Genomic DNA, 16,119 nt, shown 5'->3' on the forward strand with positions numbered 1-16,119 from the left:
CTGGAGTGGAGCTTATGGGTTTGTGAGATGCTGTTTCAGGAGCCTTAGTGAGTTGTTACAATGCTTCTGTTGATGATCTCCATGAACTTGTCCTTACTGGATTCAGCAGCAGGAGAATTTGATGAGTTTTGTTCTAAATGCAATACTGTATTACATGAAAGTTCAGTGTATTTGTTTCTTACCATCTTACAGAAAATGAAATTCAGCAACTTGTTAATGTTTTTAACGCTGAGACAGCACACCGTGGTATGCAGTATCATCTCAAATCAATTGCATTTTTATTTCTTGATCATTGTTGACAGTCACATTCAGGGTTGGTTTTTCTTCGTATTTTTTTTCATGGTGCTGTATATAAGGCTCTCCACTACCTAAGGCTGTGCATAAAGTGACAGAGGAATCATTTGAATTCCAAATCAACACATACAAAATGCTGGAGGAATTCGGCAGGAAAATAAACAGTCGACATTTTGCGTTTAGAAACTTCATTTTGGTCACTATGCAATCTAAGGTAACTTCCTCTCTTTCTCTCTCTGTAGCAACACTAGTCATTTCTGAATTTGCTTTCTAACTGCCCTCTTCTGATTGCTTTCCAATTCTTCTCTTTGTAACTACTTCCATTGACATATCACTCAAATCATCTCTGCAACTTATTCCCATGGCAATCCTATAATCACTCATTCAGAAATATTTATTTTATATTATCCATTCCTTGCCATTCTCTCTGTAATTTAAAGTCAAAATGTTTCCCTCTTTACCAATGCTGACAAGAGGACTGTTTCCTGCTTCAAGCATTTTCTTTCAAATTTCCAGCCTCTGCTGTTTTGTTTTCATTTTCACATCAGCAAATAGTTATACTTGTCCCTCAGTGGAGGGAGAACTATATGCTGTAGATGAGATTCTCCCACATGTGTAGAGCTAACAAGCAATGACTAATTTTCTTCTGTTTTCTGGTGTAAATCAGGAAATAGCCCATAATTGCACTTGAAATTTTCTCCCAGTACATTCCAGTATATTTTTGTGTGCAATTAAATTGCATAAACTAAACTAGCACCAGCAACAGGTATTTTAATAGAGCATTGAAAAGCAAAAATCTACAAAGGCTGTAAATTCATCATTAACACTTAGAATGATGGATATGCTTACAAACAGAATTCATGGAGAGGGAAACACTTAATACAGGTATTTCAGACTGATAAATGTTCAACAGACAGGAAAAGTAAGAAAACAAGGGTGAATTCAGCTGCAGAGATGGGAGGGAAGAAGAGAGCACAGGGATTGCCTGGGTTAGGTTAGAGACTAAGACTGCCCAATTGATGAAACACTGTCAGCGCCATCCAAGTGAGGGTGTTGAATGCATGCTGATCTCAGAGTAACACTTTTTTTCCTTTGTCCCCAACAGATCAACATTTTTCACTCCTCTTAGATGGCTTCAGTATTTCAATCACCAGCGCTACCTTGGTTTCTACTCTATCCCCTTGTTCTCCGTACCCCTCGTCTATCTTCTCAGCTTCCACATTTGTTTGCTCATTTTTCTAGTCCTGATTAAAGATCACCAGGTCATCAAGCTGAAGCATCAACTTGGGTTCTCTCTCCACAGATGCCGGCTGAAATGCTAAGCATCTCCGGTATTTCCCGTCTTTTTTTCCATTGTAAAATTACTCCTTACATTTTTAAGTAACACAAAATGCTGGAGGAACTCAGCAGGCCAGGCAGCATCTATGGAAAAAGTAAACAGTTGACATTTCAGGCCGAAACCCTTCATCAGGGCTGGATCCACACTTGCATTTTTAAGAATGGCAATGAGGCAATTTAATTAACGTAGTTGTAAATGGACACCACCAAAGATAAACATTTTAATCAGCATTTCCAGGTTTTGAGTTTACAGTAAGTCAGGTCATTTAAGTCTATATATAGACATCCCACCTTGCAAAAACTCATTTCGGGGGGGTAGCACCATCAATTTGCGGGAGACTTCGGGGGGAGGTGGGATGTCTGCAATAGAATAGCTCCTTAGCAGCTAGCCAGTTAGTTTAAATAACGTTAGCTATGCTACTGAACGAATGACACCTGTTAAACTCAGCTCAACACGTCTTTTACAGTCTTAACCCACCATGGACAATAGAAAAGTCACTGTTGCAAACAGTGCAGTGAGCAACACTGTCATTATTTTGACCCCTATTCGGCAGGGGTACACTTTAGTGTAGGCTGGGGTGACGTAAGTTTTATATTTTCTTTTTTTGTTTGGAACACTCTGCCATGGCGCGCTCTCGCTCTCTCTCTCTTGTAGTCACTCAAGTGCTCTCGTTTGCTTTCTCTGTCGCGCGCTCTTAAGCGCTCTCGCTTGCTCTCAAAAAAATTGATTTCCGTTATATTGTATATAGTTTGCGGGCATCAGGGAGCCACTACTCATAAGCGGAGACTCCAGGAACTTCCGGGAGAGGTGGGATGTCTGTATATATTACATGATTTAAAGGTTTCATTGGTGTACCATTCAGTCTCTTAGCAAGTATTTCATGAGTAATCTTTTTAAAAGGTGCCTTTCTAGGGCCTGCTCCCTACAGGGAATAAAACCAGTTTTAAAAGTCTTCTTGGATAGTACAGCCTCAGGAATCTGACGCCTTTTTGAAAACTCCTTTTCAGCAAGGGAGGCCTGATCTGGGCAAACTGAAACTTAAGTTAGTGCTAAAAGTTTTGGAACATCGGAATGCAAGTGATTTGGGGTACAAGTCATATTTGAAGTTTCCTAATCCATTGCATATTTGGTGATACTAATGGAACGAGCAGAAACTCTATTTCTAATTTATTGATCAGGATTTAATCCAAAGAAAAAGTAATTTTGGAAAATTATTTCAAAAATCACTGTATGCACAAAATACTGAATTTTTAAGACTGAGATTGTGGCCAAGTCTGCAAAAGGGTGATTTTGATTGATTCAAGTAATTAAAGGAAACAAGCCTGGTTATTAGATGGAGAAATATCACATTTTAAGTATTTATCACAATAACTTAACCCACTCAAAATATTGCACACATTTTTCCAATGTAGATATTCCAGTACAAATATCATTGGAAACACAGTTGTGTCAATACAGTCGGCCCTCCTTATCTGCGAGGGATTGGTTCCGGGACCCCTTGCGGATACCAAAAAACGCAGATGCTCAAGTCCCTTATACAACCTGTCTAAATGAAGTAGACCTTAGGACCCAGCGGAACCCCAGACCTTATTTAACCTGTCTCAGTGCAGCGGACATTAGGACCCGGCGGCGGAGCTCTGAATCCGCAGTGTTTCTGTTCACGAAAATAATCACGATCACTATTGAAAATAAAGTGGAAATAATAAAGTGATTGGAAAGAGGTGAAACGCCATCGGTCATTGGAAAAACGTTAGGGTACAGTCGGTCAATGATCGGAAAAATTTTAAAGGATAAAGTGAGAAAGGCCCTGCCCCGATGAAAGCTACAATTATTACTAAGCAACGCAGTGGTTTAATTATTGGGTTTTGGGTTTTTGATCCTCCACATCAAAATATTTTGATCCCAAGCCCGGCGCTGAAACATACATTTCTTAAGTGTTTTATATGCATAGAAAGGTAAAATATATGCTATATACTAAGACAAACATTTGACTAACTGATGCGAAATAATACCGGATGTACCGACTTACTTAGTAAAAGAACTTGTGGTTTTTTTTCGATCCCGATCCACAATAACCTTAGCACATCCTCCTGTATACTTTAAATCATCTCTAGATTACTTATAATACCTAATACAGTGTAAATGCTATGTAAAATAGTTGTTATACTGTATTGTTTAGGGAATAATGATAAGAAAAAAAGTCTGTACATGCTCGAACAACAAGTGCTGGAAGAGCACTTCCGGGTTTCCTCGATTCGCGGTTGGTTGAATTTGCGCATGTGGAACTCGCAGATAAGGAGGGCCGACTGTATAATAAAACAAACTTTGTACTAAAATTTGTTTGCTTTGTAACCAGCACACTTTGGGGATGTAATTAATGAAATTACTTTCTAAACCAGGGCACTCTATAAAATTAATTTTAGGAAAGGGGTGAAGAATGTTAGGATTTCAGGTATTACTTCATTTTGCTCCTGAAATTTCATCTCTTTCTCTCTGTACTATGGGCGTCATTGTAGTGTTGGAGCAGTCAGGTTGATGGACAACATGGAACAATCTACTTGGCTACTGGAAGTTAATAGGTTAAATCCTCCGATGAAATGTACAGGTCTGTTCAGGGAAGTCCAGGCTAATGCTAGAGTGCAAACTGCTAGTTAACATACCAACAGCTATGGGACTTTTGTAGTGCCCACTCAGACTCATCATGATGTCAAATGGGAGAGTATGAATTGAATTTCCACTGTTATAGGTCTGATAACACTGGACTTCAAAGATCTTTCTTCCTGAATACTTTTGGATGAATCTTATGGATTTTGGGCTGCTGATCATGAAAATCAACATGAAATTTCCCTAATACGCACCATTCTTTTGAAATTGCCTATATATATCATTTCTAACCATAATTCATGTCGAATAAAATGTTGCCCAGAATGTAAGCTGAAAAGCTTTCTAGCTTGTCCATGAATGCCTGGGAAGCTGCATGACAGCATAGGCTTTCATATGTGTTTGCGCGGGACAGAGAGCCAGAGCATGTGCACATACACATCTGAGTACATTTCTTTGGCACTTGTAATTTAGGTTTCCCTTGAATTGTTGGAATTTAAACATTTTTATTTTTTGATTGGTCCTGAAAATTTGTCAAAGCTTTCTTCCAAATATTCAATTTTAAATGACAGGTTTGTGAGTCAGCAAGCCAGAACAGTAGAAGTACCTCACCACTGTCAACATCACTCACCATTTTACTCAGCAATCTGCATTGAGTAAGTCTTGCACTGTGCTGAGGTAGACCATAGCAGTGGGCTGGGAACCAGGCTCCCAGTCGAAGTGCACCAAGGATCACAATGGATGCAGCAGCAAGTTGAAGAGTTTGCCTCACCCTGGTATCTGCTGCAGAAGGAACTTCTGCAAAAACTTCTTGCAAAGCTCCATCATGTTTTACCTTTGAAGAATTACTTTATATTTAATGCAAGCGGATTTTGGCAATGACATCACGAGAGTTCCAAATCTGAACCCGGAAGGCCCTAGCTTTCAACAATGACAATGTTCACTCTGTTTTTCTACCTTCTGAGGTGCTATATAATGATCATTATTTTGGGGGTGGGTGAAGTTTACAAATAAAGAGAAGAGAATGGACTGCAGATATTATGCAAACTTTAGTCATTACACTTAACAGGCTTTATCAAAGAAATCAACAGCAAGTTGCAGTTGGAGGAGGAGTGATGAAAGAAAGACTGCTGCCTTACACTGATCACCACAGACCAAGAAATACTCTTTAATTTCAAAAAGTGCAGACTCAGTTGTTGTGTGAAAGCAAACTTTCTGATATGGAAACTAATTCTACACAAGTGAAGTTAAAACAGAGACTGTCATCATTTGACATCAGCATTTTGAGGGTTATGAGTCTTTGGAATTCCCTTTCTCAAAGGGCAGTAAATGATGACTCTAAATACATTTAAGGTAAAAGTGGATAGATTCTTGACAAGCAAGGGGAGTACAAGATGACCATGTATAGACAGGCTTGAGAAGCTGAAGTGATGACCTATTGAATGGTGGAACAGCCTTCATATGATATGCCTGCCCCTATGTCTGCAGAGTCCCAAGGGTGGAAATTCATACATGAGGAACAAATTTTAGAAACAAAAATTGCCCACGCACAAAGCAGTTAATCAACAGATTAAATTCCTTCGCTCTTTGGAGAGAAATGTTGCCAGGATGCCCAGCCTTTGTTTTCATTATTGGATCATTGAGATTATGGCACCACCTATGGGAGAAAAAAGGAAAGAAGGCGATACATGTCAAGGCCTGACACCTAATGCAGGATTTTCTGAATCTATTTGCAAAGGTTTGTGCTTGAAATATAATTGGTTTGCTAACTATTCAATTTCAATGAATTTTAATGATACCATTTGGATTAATTCCAGACTATTTTTTCTTACAAGGTGGAAATATTGTAGGTTGTTGATGGATTTTAACTTTCCCTCTCTCTGTCCACTTTTATGCATGAAGTTTCTCACTGTGACATGGAGTGGGAGGGCACCATACTTCACCCGGTTCTGAAGTTGTGCCTTAGTGAAAAGAGGAAGAACTTACCAGGAATAAAACTTTAAAAAGGGAACCTGAAAGCCCCACAGAACAAGGTCAGAGTAAATATGAACACCATCATGTCCAAGCTCCCTTCAGCTTCACACGGTGTCCTGCAAAGATCGCAACTGCATAACACACTTACTCTGATATGGGAGCAACTGGACTGCAGGGATAGCAGCAGTTCACGCTACCCAGAGCAGTGAGGGAGGAAGTTTGAACCTCAACCAGGTCAGAATCCCTGACGGCCAGAAAGTGAAGGTTCAGCAGAACTGCACTGGATGCCGAGTGTGTTCATTGTCAAAACATTCCGGCCCTATACCCCACAACGCAAGTAGGTACCCTGGAGGGGCACGGTGGCAACCTGTTCAATCCTGGCAACCCTACTGCTAACCTCAGTCATAACTGAAGCCCATAACCTGAAGCACAGCTGCAACAGAAATTTCCTTCCCATTTCTCTGTTTACAGGGAGGCTCTTGGCTGGAGCCATGGTGAGGGAGATGGGTGTTGGGGAAGGGGGGGTGGGGGAGGTGCAGAGAGGGAAAAACACACCAAACCTAGCAGAGTGTGATGAATGCTGTGATGGGTAGGAGGTAGAATCGTACACTAGTGGGCTAATGGGTTTTCTGGCTGGATGGCAGCAGATAGTCAGGTGGGGGATTGCAGGTAGGAAAGTTCAGTGATAGAGTGGTGGCAGGCCTGGAGAGATGAGTGTAGTGTACTATACTTGGGAGTGGGGTTAGCATGAAGAGCTTGAGGACATAGATGAGTCGAAGAGCTGGTCACTGACTTCGCGAAGGCAGTGCACGTGCATCTGTCTACATCAATGGTTGAGGGAGTTGATATCCTCAGGTTCCTATCACCAATTGCCTGTCCTCATCCTACAACGTAAGCATTATAGTTAATAAAGCTCACCAGTCCCTCGAATTCCTTAAGAAGCTGAAGAAATTTGGTATGCCCCTGTTGAACCTCACCATGTTTATCAATGTATCATAGAAAACATCCTGTCTAGATACAAAACAGTTTGGCATGGCAACTGGTGACCACAGAAAAAATGCAGAGTTGTGGACACAGCTCAGCACAGCATGGACACCAGCCTCCCCGTCTTGGACTCTGTCCAGACTTCTTGCTGCTGCACTGAAGTAGCCAACATCACCAAAGACACCACCAATCCCAGACATTTTCTCTTCTCTCCCATTGGGCAGATGGTACAAAAGTCTGAAATCATATTGTACCAGGCTCATGGACAGCATCGACGCCACTGTTATAAGACAACTGAATGGTTTCCTAATACAATAACATAGACTCTTAACCTCATAAATCTACCTCATTATTATTTTGCACCTATTTGTCTTCTTGTAATGCATTCTGAGTCCTGAAGAAGGGTCTTGACCTGAAATGCCAACTGTTTAATACAATTTCAGAGATGCTGCCTGACCTGCTGAGTTCCTCCAGCAGTTTGTGTGTTGCTCTGGACTTCCGAGATCTGCCGAATTACTTGTGTTTGATTTGCTGCACTTTCTGTGGCTGTTACACTTTCTTTTACATTCTTTTATTGTTTGACCTTATACTACCTCAATGTAATGATTTGATCTGTGTGAACAGTATTCAAGACAAGCCTTTCACAGCTCCTCAGTAAATTTAACATTAATAAACCAATTCCAATATTTCTTGACTTACCTAATTTAGAGTCTCAGTCTGTTGTGGTGCTGCCAAGAGTCCAAGAATGCTGGCTCCCATGACAACGTGGACCAGGTTTCTCTGCCACACTCCAAAAAGAGCGAGGCCAACAAACATGCACAAAATACCCTGGAAATTGTTGCTCGAAAAAACTCGATTTTCTATTGCATATTGAATTATTTATGCTTGTTTCATGGCAGGAGAAATAACAACTAGTAACAGTCTTCCACAAAATAATAAGCAGTGAGAAAGAATTTTAAATTCTAACATTTAGAAACAGGCAATAAGCAGCCTCGTCTACCTTTGTTAATCAATCTTTTAACCTGGTTTTTTTTTAACCATTTCTTTCTGCCCTCAAGGAAATTACTTAATTGCCAGTTCTGTAATTTCCACTTCAATCATTTCATTTCTATCCAAGCTGTGGCATAAATTAAATTTTGCACTGCTGAAAGAACAATTACTTCAAGCCTCCTGGCGATTGTCTGGGCTTTCAGCTGAAGTGAGTTTTCTGCTGGTTCTTTGACTCTCTGTACTTACCACATGGTTGGTACTGGTAAAGGGAGTATTGTCCGTGACAGTCTCAAAGGGGGACCTGGCTCCACCTGTATCTGTGGGTGCAGCCACTTCCCAGCTGAAGCGGATGGTAGACTGGTTAATTCCTGCCTCGTCACAGCGCTCCTTCATAACTGAGTACTTTGGAAATCGTGAGTCACATGGTGTTACACACACCAGTGGGTAGCCAGGAGATGGGGCCTTCTTGGCTCCTTCCTTTGTTACCTCTTCAACGTGGTCATAATCGGCTAAAGACACCACCTACAGTAATATAAATAAATGGTCAAGATTAAGGAAAATATATTTCTGTTTTGCACTTCAGTGCATATGGAACAAGGCTGCATTCCAATTTCATTCCAACATTCATCCCCCTTTGAACACTTTAGACTTGCCTCCATTCATGATTTCCTACGATTTCCATTCAGATTCTACCCAACATAAAAGAAAGTTAAAATCATGGGATGTTATCGTGCTAATATTCACAAGTCAAATACCTCTCTTTGGTGTCGAGGGGTGCAGAGTTGTTACTGAATGGAGCATAATTCTGGTGAACTGGAACAGAGTTATTGGGCAGAGGCGCTGTTTCTGTTCTGGATATTTGATGCAATCCAAGCATTGATGACTGCAAAGTTCACCAGAACTAAAGTGTGCTGTTACACTCCATTACCCTTATTCATGACCAGAACTGGTCACAGCAGTGGGTGCTGGACATGGGCAAAGCCATGCCACATGTCCTTGCAGACGGCAGAAAACTACCCAGAGATAATGTTTGGTGCTCAGGTGGTTAATGGGAAGTGCCAAGTAGACTGGAAGAGTTGGATCCACACAAGTGTTAGGAACAACACGGTGTGCAGATCAATCTACTCCCTAAGTTTGCAGGGGGAAGAGTGCAAAGTAGTAAGTGGTAAAACTGAAGCAACAGCAAACTGAATCCCAGAGTACAAGTTAATGGTCATTGGCCCAGCATCTTTATCTCCTGAAGGAGCCTGAGGTGGTCTCTCCGCATTTCTTCGTGGCATGACCCCAAGTTGTGAGGATTTGCAAGCAGGCCTGAGCTGAGCAGAAGAGAGTCTCCACACTCCCTGATGACACACAGTGACATTCAACAATATGTTACACTAAGGTTTTCATTGTACCTGTACCTCACTACAATGACAATGAACTCTACTTAGCTGCACGTAGATAAATCTGCTCCGATTCTCCGCTACACCTCAGATCTAACAATGAGACAGATATCTAACAGGTGAACTCAATTGCTCAGCCTCAGGGGAAGTGGAGCAGCTGCCTGTCAACTTACAATAGGTGGTGCAGGCAAAATTAGACTCCCTGCTGCCTCCTGGTCGAGAATAGTCACGGTGGCCACAGTTACATCACCAAGAATAGCCTCTACAGGGTCATCTGGCCCCAGCACCAGGGAAAAGGACTCATGCCATTCTCTCTCTTCGTTGGAGAGGATTTCCACGTTAAACAGGATGTGGTCAATGCCTGTAGAAAAAGAAAATGAACGATGATAGTCACAGTGCAGAACCTGATAAAGAATTTAATTCACACAGCACTACCCAGAGGCCAGAATAAGTACAGAGGAGCCACAGCAACCTTCTCCTAATACACCACTACAAAATGTTTCAGCACCATTTCCAGTCCTTGCTACCAAGCTTGTCACTTGCAAATACTCAAGTGTGCTATCATTTTTGGCAGGAAGAGCAAACTAGGAGTAAAAAGATCAGGCATTACACTCTTTGCCTAGTTTCGATAAGGTGATTCCACTTGCACCCGCACTGTTTATTGGATTGAAAGAAATATGATTCAACACCAGTGCAACATTAAAGGGAGCTATTCAATATGGAAGGCAAAATTCACTCAGACCTTTTTTTCAAACTAATTGTAATAAGTTAAAAACATACATCTCATCTTGATCACTATACTTTGAGAAGGATGTGAAGGATGTGAAGGTTCTAGGAGGGTACAGAAGAGATTCAGCAGAAAGGCTTCTGATACCATCCATTAACAATATCTTCCAAAGGTGATGTGTCACAATGGTGGCATCCTTCATTAATAACGTGCACTCTTCTCATTACTACCATCAGAGAGGTGGTACAGGAGCCCAAAGACACACACTCAATGTTTTAAGAAAAACTTCTTCCCCTCCACTAGATTTCTGAACAGACAATGAACCCATGAACCCTACATCACCTTTTGCACTAGTTATTTAAATTCTATACATCTTTATTACAATCTGTGGTTTATTTTATGTAATGCACTGTACTCCTGTCACCAGACACAAATTTCATAACATGTGAGCGTAGTAAACTAATTCCGACCACAAGATCAAGTTGAAAAAAACTGAAGAGAAATGTGAGAAAATTGGACAAGGTTATGACAGCTGGGGTAATCAAAAAAGACTACTACCCTTAGCTGATGGAACAAGAAATGGGGACACAGATTTAAGGTTCCAAGTAAAAGATACTGTGAGGATGTGAAGAGAAATCTCATTGACACTGAAGTTGTGATGAATGGAATACTCCATTTATGAGGCTGATGCAAGCTGAAACAGTCAACAATTTCTAAAAGAGATTGGGGTTTTGGGGATAAAACTGTGGAATAGGATTGCCTCTGGAGACTGCTCTCCAGAGAAGACATAGCCTCATTGTGTGCTATAATAACACCATGGCTCATTGAAAACTATGCAGTGCCGTGAGTTTAGTTCCATACAATGTCAAAGCCATAAAGAATATTTTCAATATATTGCCTTTTCATCAAAGAACCTGTGTATGTATATATTTGCTTTAGTTACATAGAACATGGTTGTTAAAAACAAAAAGGTGTTGTAAATTACAGTGACTGTGAGTTGGGCTCACAACAGCTCGACATGACACTTCAGGCTTAGGCATGGGATTGGCAGAACCCAGATGCTGGGCAAGATCTCAATATCACCTTTAGGGAAGCAGAAAATATCCAGGAATCTGGCCTTGGATCACAAGTCTGTGATTTATCCCAACTGTAGAGCAAAACATCAGGTGAACTCTACACTGAAGTGAGTTCGGCCGAGTGAGTAGAAGCCTAAACCTGCCGAAATTCATCCTCACTCTCTTTACCTGAGCATCGTCTCTCAGCTCCAAACTTGAACTTAACTGTTTATAATATGGTCAGCAAAGAGCAAACAACTCTAATGCATTCTGAAATTTCGTATAATTTATAAATATGACATTTGTTACCCGGGCTGAATTTGAGAACCCTGCTCTTAGGGTTATAGTCTATGCCAGACTGTGCTGAGCCATCGCGAGTGCTACAGCGAACCTTCGACGTCCTGTTCTGATCCCCCTTCCTCAACACCTTGATATTCAGTATCGCAATGGCGTCAGGGCCCAACGGCTCATGCACCTGGTATGCTGCTTCTTCAAATTCAATCGTCGGGGCTAAAAAAAGAAAACCACCAAAAATAAACAACAAACCAGAATCAAATTCAGGTCAAGAACATTAAAGCAAATCATGAGAGACTCCTGGCATGCCTGGTGCAAGAACACAGTGAGCAACATCCATTCAGACTACACTCTACAGTAATGATCTTTTGACTAACCCCAAGTCATGCAAACTTCTTCAAATTATATCTTTTTATGCAAATTTGTGCAGAGATTAAATTCAATCATCAATATTTAAGTTGGAGCTGTGTGAACTAACCTTAACAATGGATATCAACAAGGTGAGCAGCACTTACAGTACAGAGTTTGAAACACTATGAGAACAGGAAGGGCTTCACTGTGGCATCTTCCCTCCCCCATTTAAAACCAAAAATAGATCCGTAGCAACACAGGAACAGAGTTGGGTTTAATACTGCCCTATGTATTTGAGTGACAAAATAAAACACTGCCGAGTTATGGAAAGACTTTCCAGTGCACTGGCCAACTACTCTTGAGGTATTCTGTTCAAATACTGCAATATAACAAGAAGATTTGGGTACAGTATATGGAGAAGGATTAAAAAATAACCCTGGCCTCCAGTTGTCATTTTTGCGGTGGAAGGTGTGACAGTTGCCCTTCCAGTCCTCACCTCAGTTATGGGTCACCCTTCACTTAACAGATACATGTCACCTCTCACCTCTGCTATGCGTCACTCCCCACCTCAGTTGTGTGTCATTCCTCACCTCCCAGAAATTTTTATTGAAAAGAAGCACCGCATTAGAATCACGAACCCGTACACATCTTAAATTTATGAATTATTCCGAGATTTGTTTCAGGCAAAACGAGGCAGCTTACCATCTTCGTCATTTGAGATAGTTATAGTGGCCACATTATTTTTCCCAACTTTGGCTCCACTCCAGTGATTGCCCAAGGGATGGCCCAGGTGAAGTTGGAACTTCTCTTCTGGCTCAAAGACGGTATCATCATTTATCAACACTGTGCAGTTCTTCACCTATATTTTATTAAAGTTAGATATTAGACCAAAGGACTGAGCTGCTCTCAAGGAGAGATGAGACCACCACCCCCATCCCCCAAACTGAACCCATTTGTGCCCACTTTACATGCAAACATTGTGCATGAAAGTTACTTTATGGTTGTTTTAAGGTGATAGCAACTACTTGCTGTTGAAACTCTTGCTGTTGCAATTCACCATGGTATGAATGAGGTTTTTTCCAGTGCCAATGAAGTTGCCAACATGTGTCTCATCTCTGCCTTACCAATACAAATTTGAGCCTTAGATCCAAGTTGGATCTGTTTTGTGCATGTAACTCTCAGTAAAACCAATAGCAAAGGTAATTTGGCAAAGAGACATAACCAGAAGTCCACATTGAGATGGCTGATTCTTAAATAGATATTAAAGCTATTGTAGAGATTGTAAATCCCTGTATATTTCAAATATCTTTACTGGGTCTACAGTTCTTCCTGACAGTAGAGATACACATTACACTATCTATAGAATCATGACCTCATGATTCAAAGGCTCGGAGCATTGGTCTCCCTTTGCATCAACATGGGGGAGGAAAGAGTGTAACTACCTATACTGAGGACATGCACCCCTTGTCCTAAACACTCACCCATATGTGTTTCTCTTCACTACTGTGGCAGCATTTTATACTACTAGATTATGTCTGCTATGGAGAGATCTTTCAGGTCCCAGTGGCAATGGCATGGTATCCCGAAAGTCTGCTGGTCACAGACAATGGAAGACATCTAAAGCATTTTTCTTTTAAAGAGGTCATTTTTCCCAGTTTTGTAATTTTTACCCAAGTAGTTTATTTGACAAAGTGATTGATTGTAAGTGCATATCTACCACATATTTCACAGCTTTTTGAAATTCTGATTGACATCTTTATCACTGTTTTTTTTTAAAATTTCCAATGTATTATGCAAAGAGCATTTTTGAGCCTGATGGATTTGAAGTAGATCATATAACACACGGATGACTGAGGTGTTGTGCAACTCAGACCTCTGCAGGTCTGCTGGAGCTTGTTTGCAGCTCAAAGTAAAATGCCAATCACCAGAGCATGAAAAACAACTTGGGGTGGTCATCTGTCAGGGGTTGTTACAATCTAAACAGCATTTCAGTTCTTTGATTTGATGATTGCGTCAAAAATAGCTCTTTAGTTTTATTTTCACTTCAGTAAATGTCTAACTCTGGGGATAACGAGCAGGATATTTTTGTTCGGTTCTCGTGCTGCTCACTTTTGCCAGAGGGATGAAAGTATGCTCTTCCCTGGTTTCTCATAGGCAGGTTTGAATGCCATCACCTCTCACAAAGTGAAGCCAAGTGACATAGGTGGCAACAAGGCTTCGCTAACAGATGAGCTCAATGCCTTCTATGCTTGCTTTGACCATCAAAACTTGGAAAAACCTTAATGAACTCCCACTAACCCCAGAGACCCTGTGATTTCAGTCTCTGAGGTTGATGTGAGAACTTCCTTCAGGAAGGTGAACATGTGGAAAGCCCAGATGGGGTATTTGGCTGAACACAAGAGACCTGTGCTGATCAACTGAACTGGCTGGAGTATTCACTGAGATCTTTAACCTCTCGCTTCAGCAGTGTGAGGTACCCAAATGCTTCAAGCAGGCTTCAGTTCTACCAGTGCCTAAGAACATAGTGACCTGCCTCAATGACGATCACCCAGTATCACTTACATCAGTGATGAAATGCTTTGAGAGGCTGGTGATGAAACATATCAACTGCTTCCTGAGAAGTGACTTGGATCCGCTCCAAATTGCCTACTGGCACAATTGGTCCACAGCACATGCCCTGACATCATGACTACAGCTCAATGTTTAATACAATCATTTCTACAGGTCCAATCAAAATCTTCAAAATCTGGGCCTCTGTACTCCTCTGCAACTGATGTTTGACTTCCTCACCAGAAGACCACAGTCTGCATGGATCAGAAATAATACCTGCATCTCGTTGATATTCAACACTAGCACACCTCAAGGATGCAAGCTTAGCTCACTGCTCTACTCTCTCTCTTTATACGTAACTGTGACGCGAGGCACAGTTCCAATGCCATCTATAAGTTTGCTGATGACACAACAACTGTTGCAAAATTTCAGATGGTGATGAGAGGGCAAAGAGGACTGAGACACACCAGCTAGTTGAGTGCTGTCACAGCAACAACCTTGCACTCAACCTCAGAAAGACCAAATAACTGACTGTGGATTTCAGAAGGGGTAAGGGAACACACACCAGTCCTCAGAGGGATCAGAGGGAAAGAGTGAGCAATTTCAAGTTCCTAGGTGTCAACATCTCTGAGGATCTATCCTGGGCCCAACATATCGATGCAGTTACGAAGGCGGCACAGAAGTGATTATATTGGAGTTTGAAGAAACAGTCGTAAATTTCTATAGATGTACCGTGCAGAGCATTCTAACTGGCTGCATCACTGTCTGGTATGGGGGGGGGGGGGTGGGGGGTGGGAGAGGGTGTCTGTTCTGGTATGTTATTCAATGACAAAATCTGGACATCACTGGTCATGTAAGTATTTACTACCTAACCCAATTACCCTGGAGAAGATGGTTCTGAACTGGTTTCTTGAACTGCTGCAGAGCATGTGGTTAAGATGCTTCCATAAAGCTATTGGATTTAAAAAAAAGAAATATCCTCACCCCTTATGGGTGGTGTGTATATGTATTCTTCCCTCAATCTCGGGTCCTCTACCAGAGGCCTGGTAGCTTGAGGGTTCAGCATGGTATCCTTACTGTTCCTGGTTGTGCATCCTTCTGGACCGAGATCTCAAATGTTGCATCTGGAATTTGATGGAGCCACTCTCCCAGTCCAGGTGTCACAGCTCCAAGAGTTCCTATCACCACTACGATTACTCTTGCTTTAACATTCCACATCTTTTCTATCTGCTCTTTCAACCACTGGTATTTCTCCAGCTTCTCATTCTTTCTTCCTGATGTTACTGTCATTCAGGATTGTCACATCTATTTCTTCTGCTACTGTGTCCGTTTGGTCGCTCAGTCCCTGCTTATCAGTCTGTATTTGAATGCCCCACAGGACCTTAGCTCTGTCAGTCTCCAATACCTTCTCGGGTGTTTCCCATTTGGATTTGGGAGAGTCCAATCCATACTCCGTGCAGATGTTCCTGTACACAATTCCTGCGACTTGGTTGTGCCATTCAGTGTATGCTGTCCCTGCATGCATCTTGCACCCTGCCACTCTGTGCTGGATGTTTCAGTGGATTCCTTGCACAG

At 41.5% G+C, this 16,119-nt stretch overlaps 1 protein-coding gene across 5 annotated transcripts in view; it reads right to left on the reverse strand.

Moving 5' to 3' along the window:
- The window catches only part of fras1 (Fraser extracellular matrix complex subunit 1), a 594,524-nt gene that overhangs the window by 35,913 nt on the left and 542,492 nt on the right, over positions 1 to 16,119 (reverse strand). For all 5 annotated transcript variants that reach the window (XM_063043539.1, XM_063043540.1, XM_063043536.1 and 2 more), the window contains 4 exons: positions 12,697 to 12,853; positions 11,659 to 11,859; positions 9,741 to 9,928; positions 8,429 to 8,704 (listed from right to left, as the gene is read on the reverse strand). In XM_063043539.1, coding sequence (XP_062899609.1) covers positions 8,429 to 8,704; positions 9,741 to 9,928; positions 11,659 to 11,859; positions 12,697 to 12,853 — 822 coding nt within the window. The remainder of the gene's footprint in view (positions 1 to 8,428; positions 8,705 to 9,740; positions 9,929 to 11,658; positions 11,860 to 12,696; positions 12,854 to 16,119) is intronic.

The sequence above is a fragment of the Mobula hypostoma genome, chromosome 3, assembly GCF_963921235.1.
Source record: "Mobula hypostoma chromosome 3, sMobHyp1.1, whole genome shotgun sequence".
Taxonomy (NCBI): Eukaryota; Metazoa; Chordata; class Chondrichthyes; order Myliobatiformes; family Myliobatidae; genus Mobula; species Mobula hypostoma.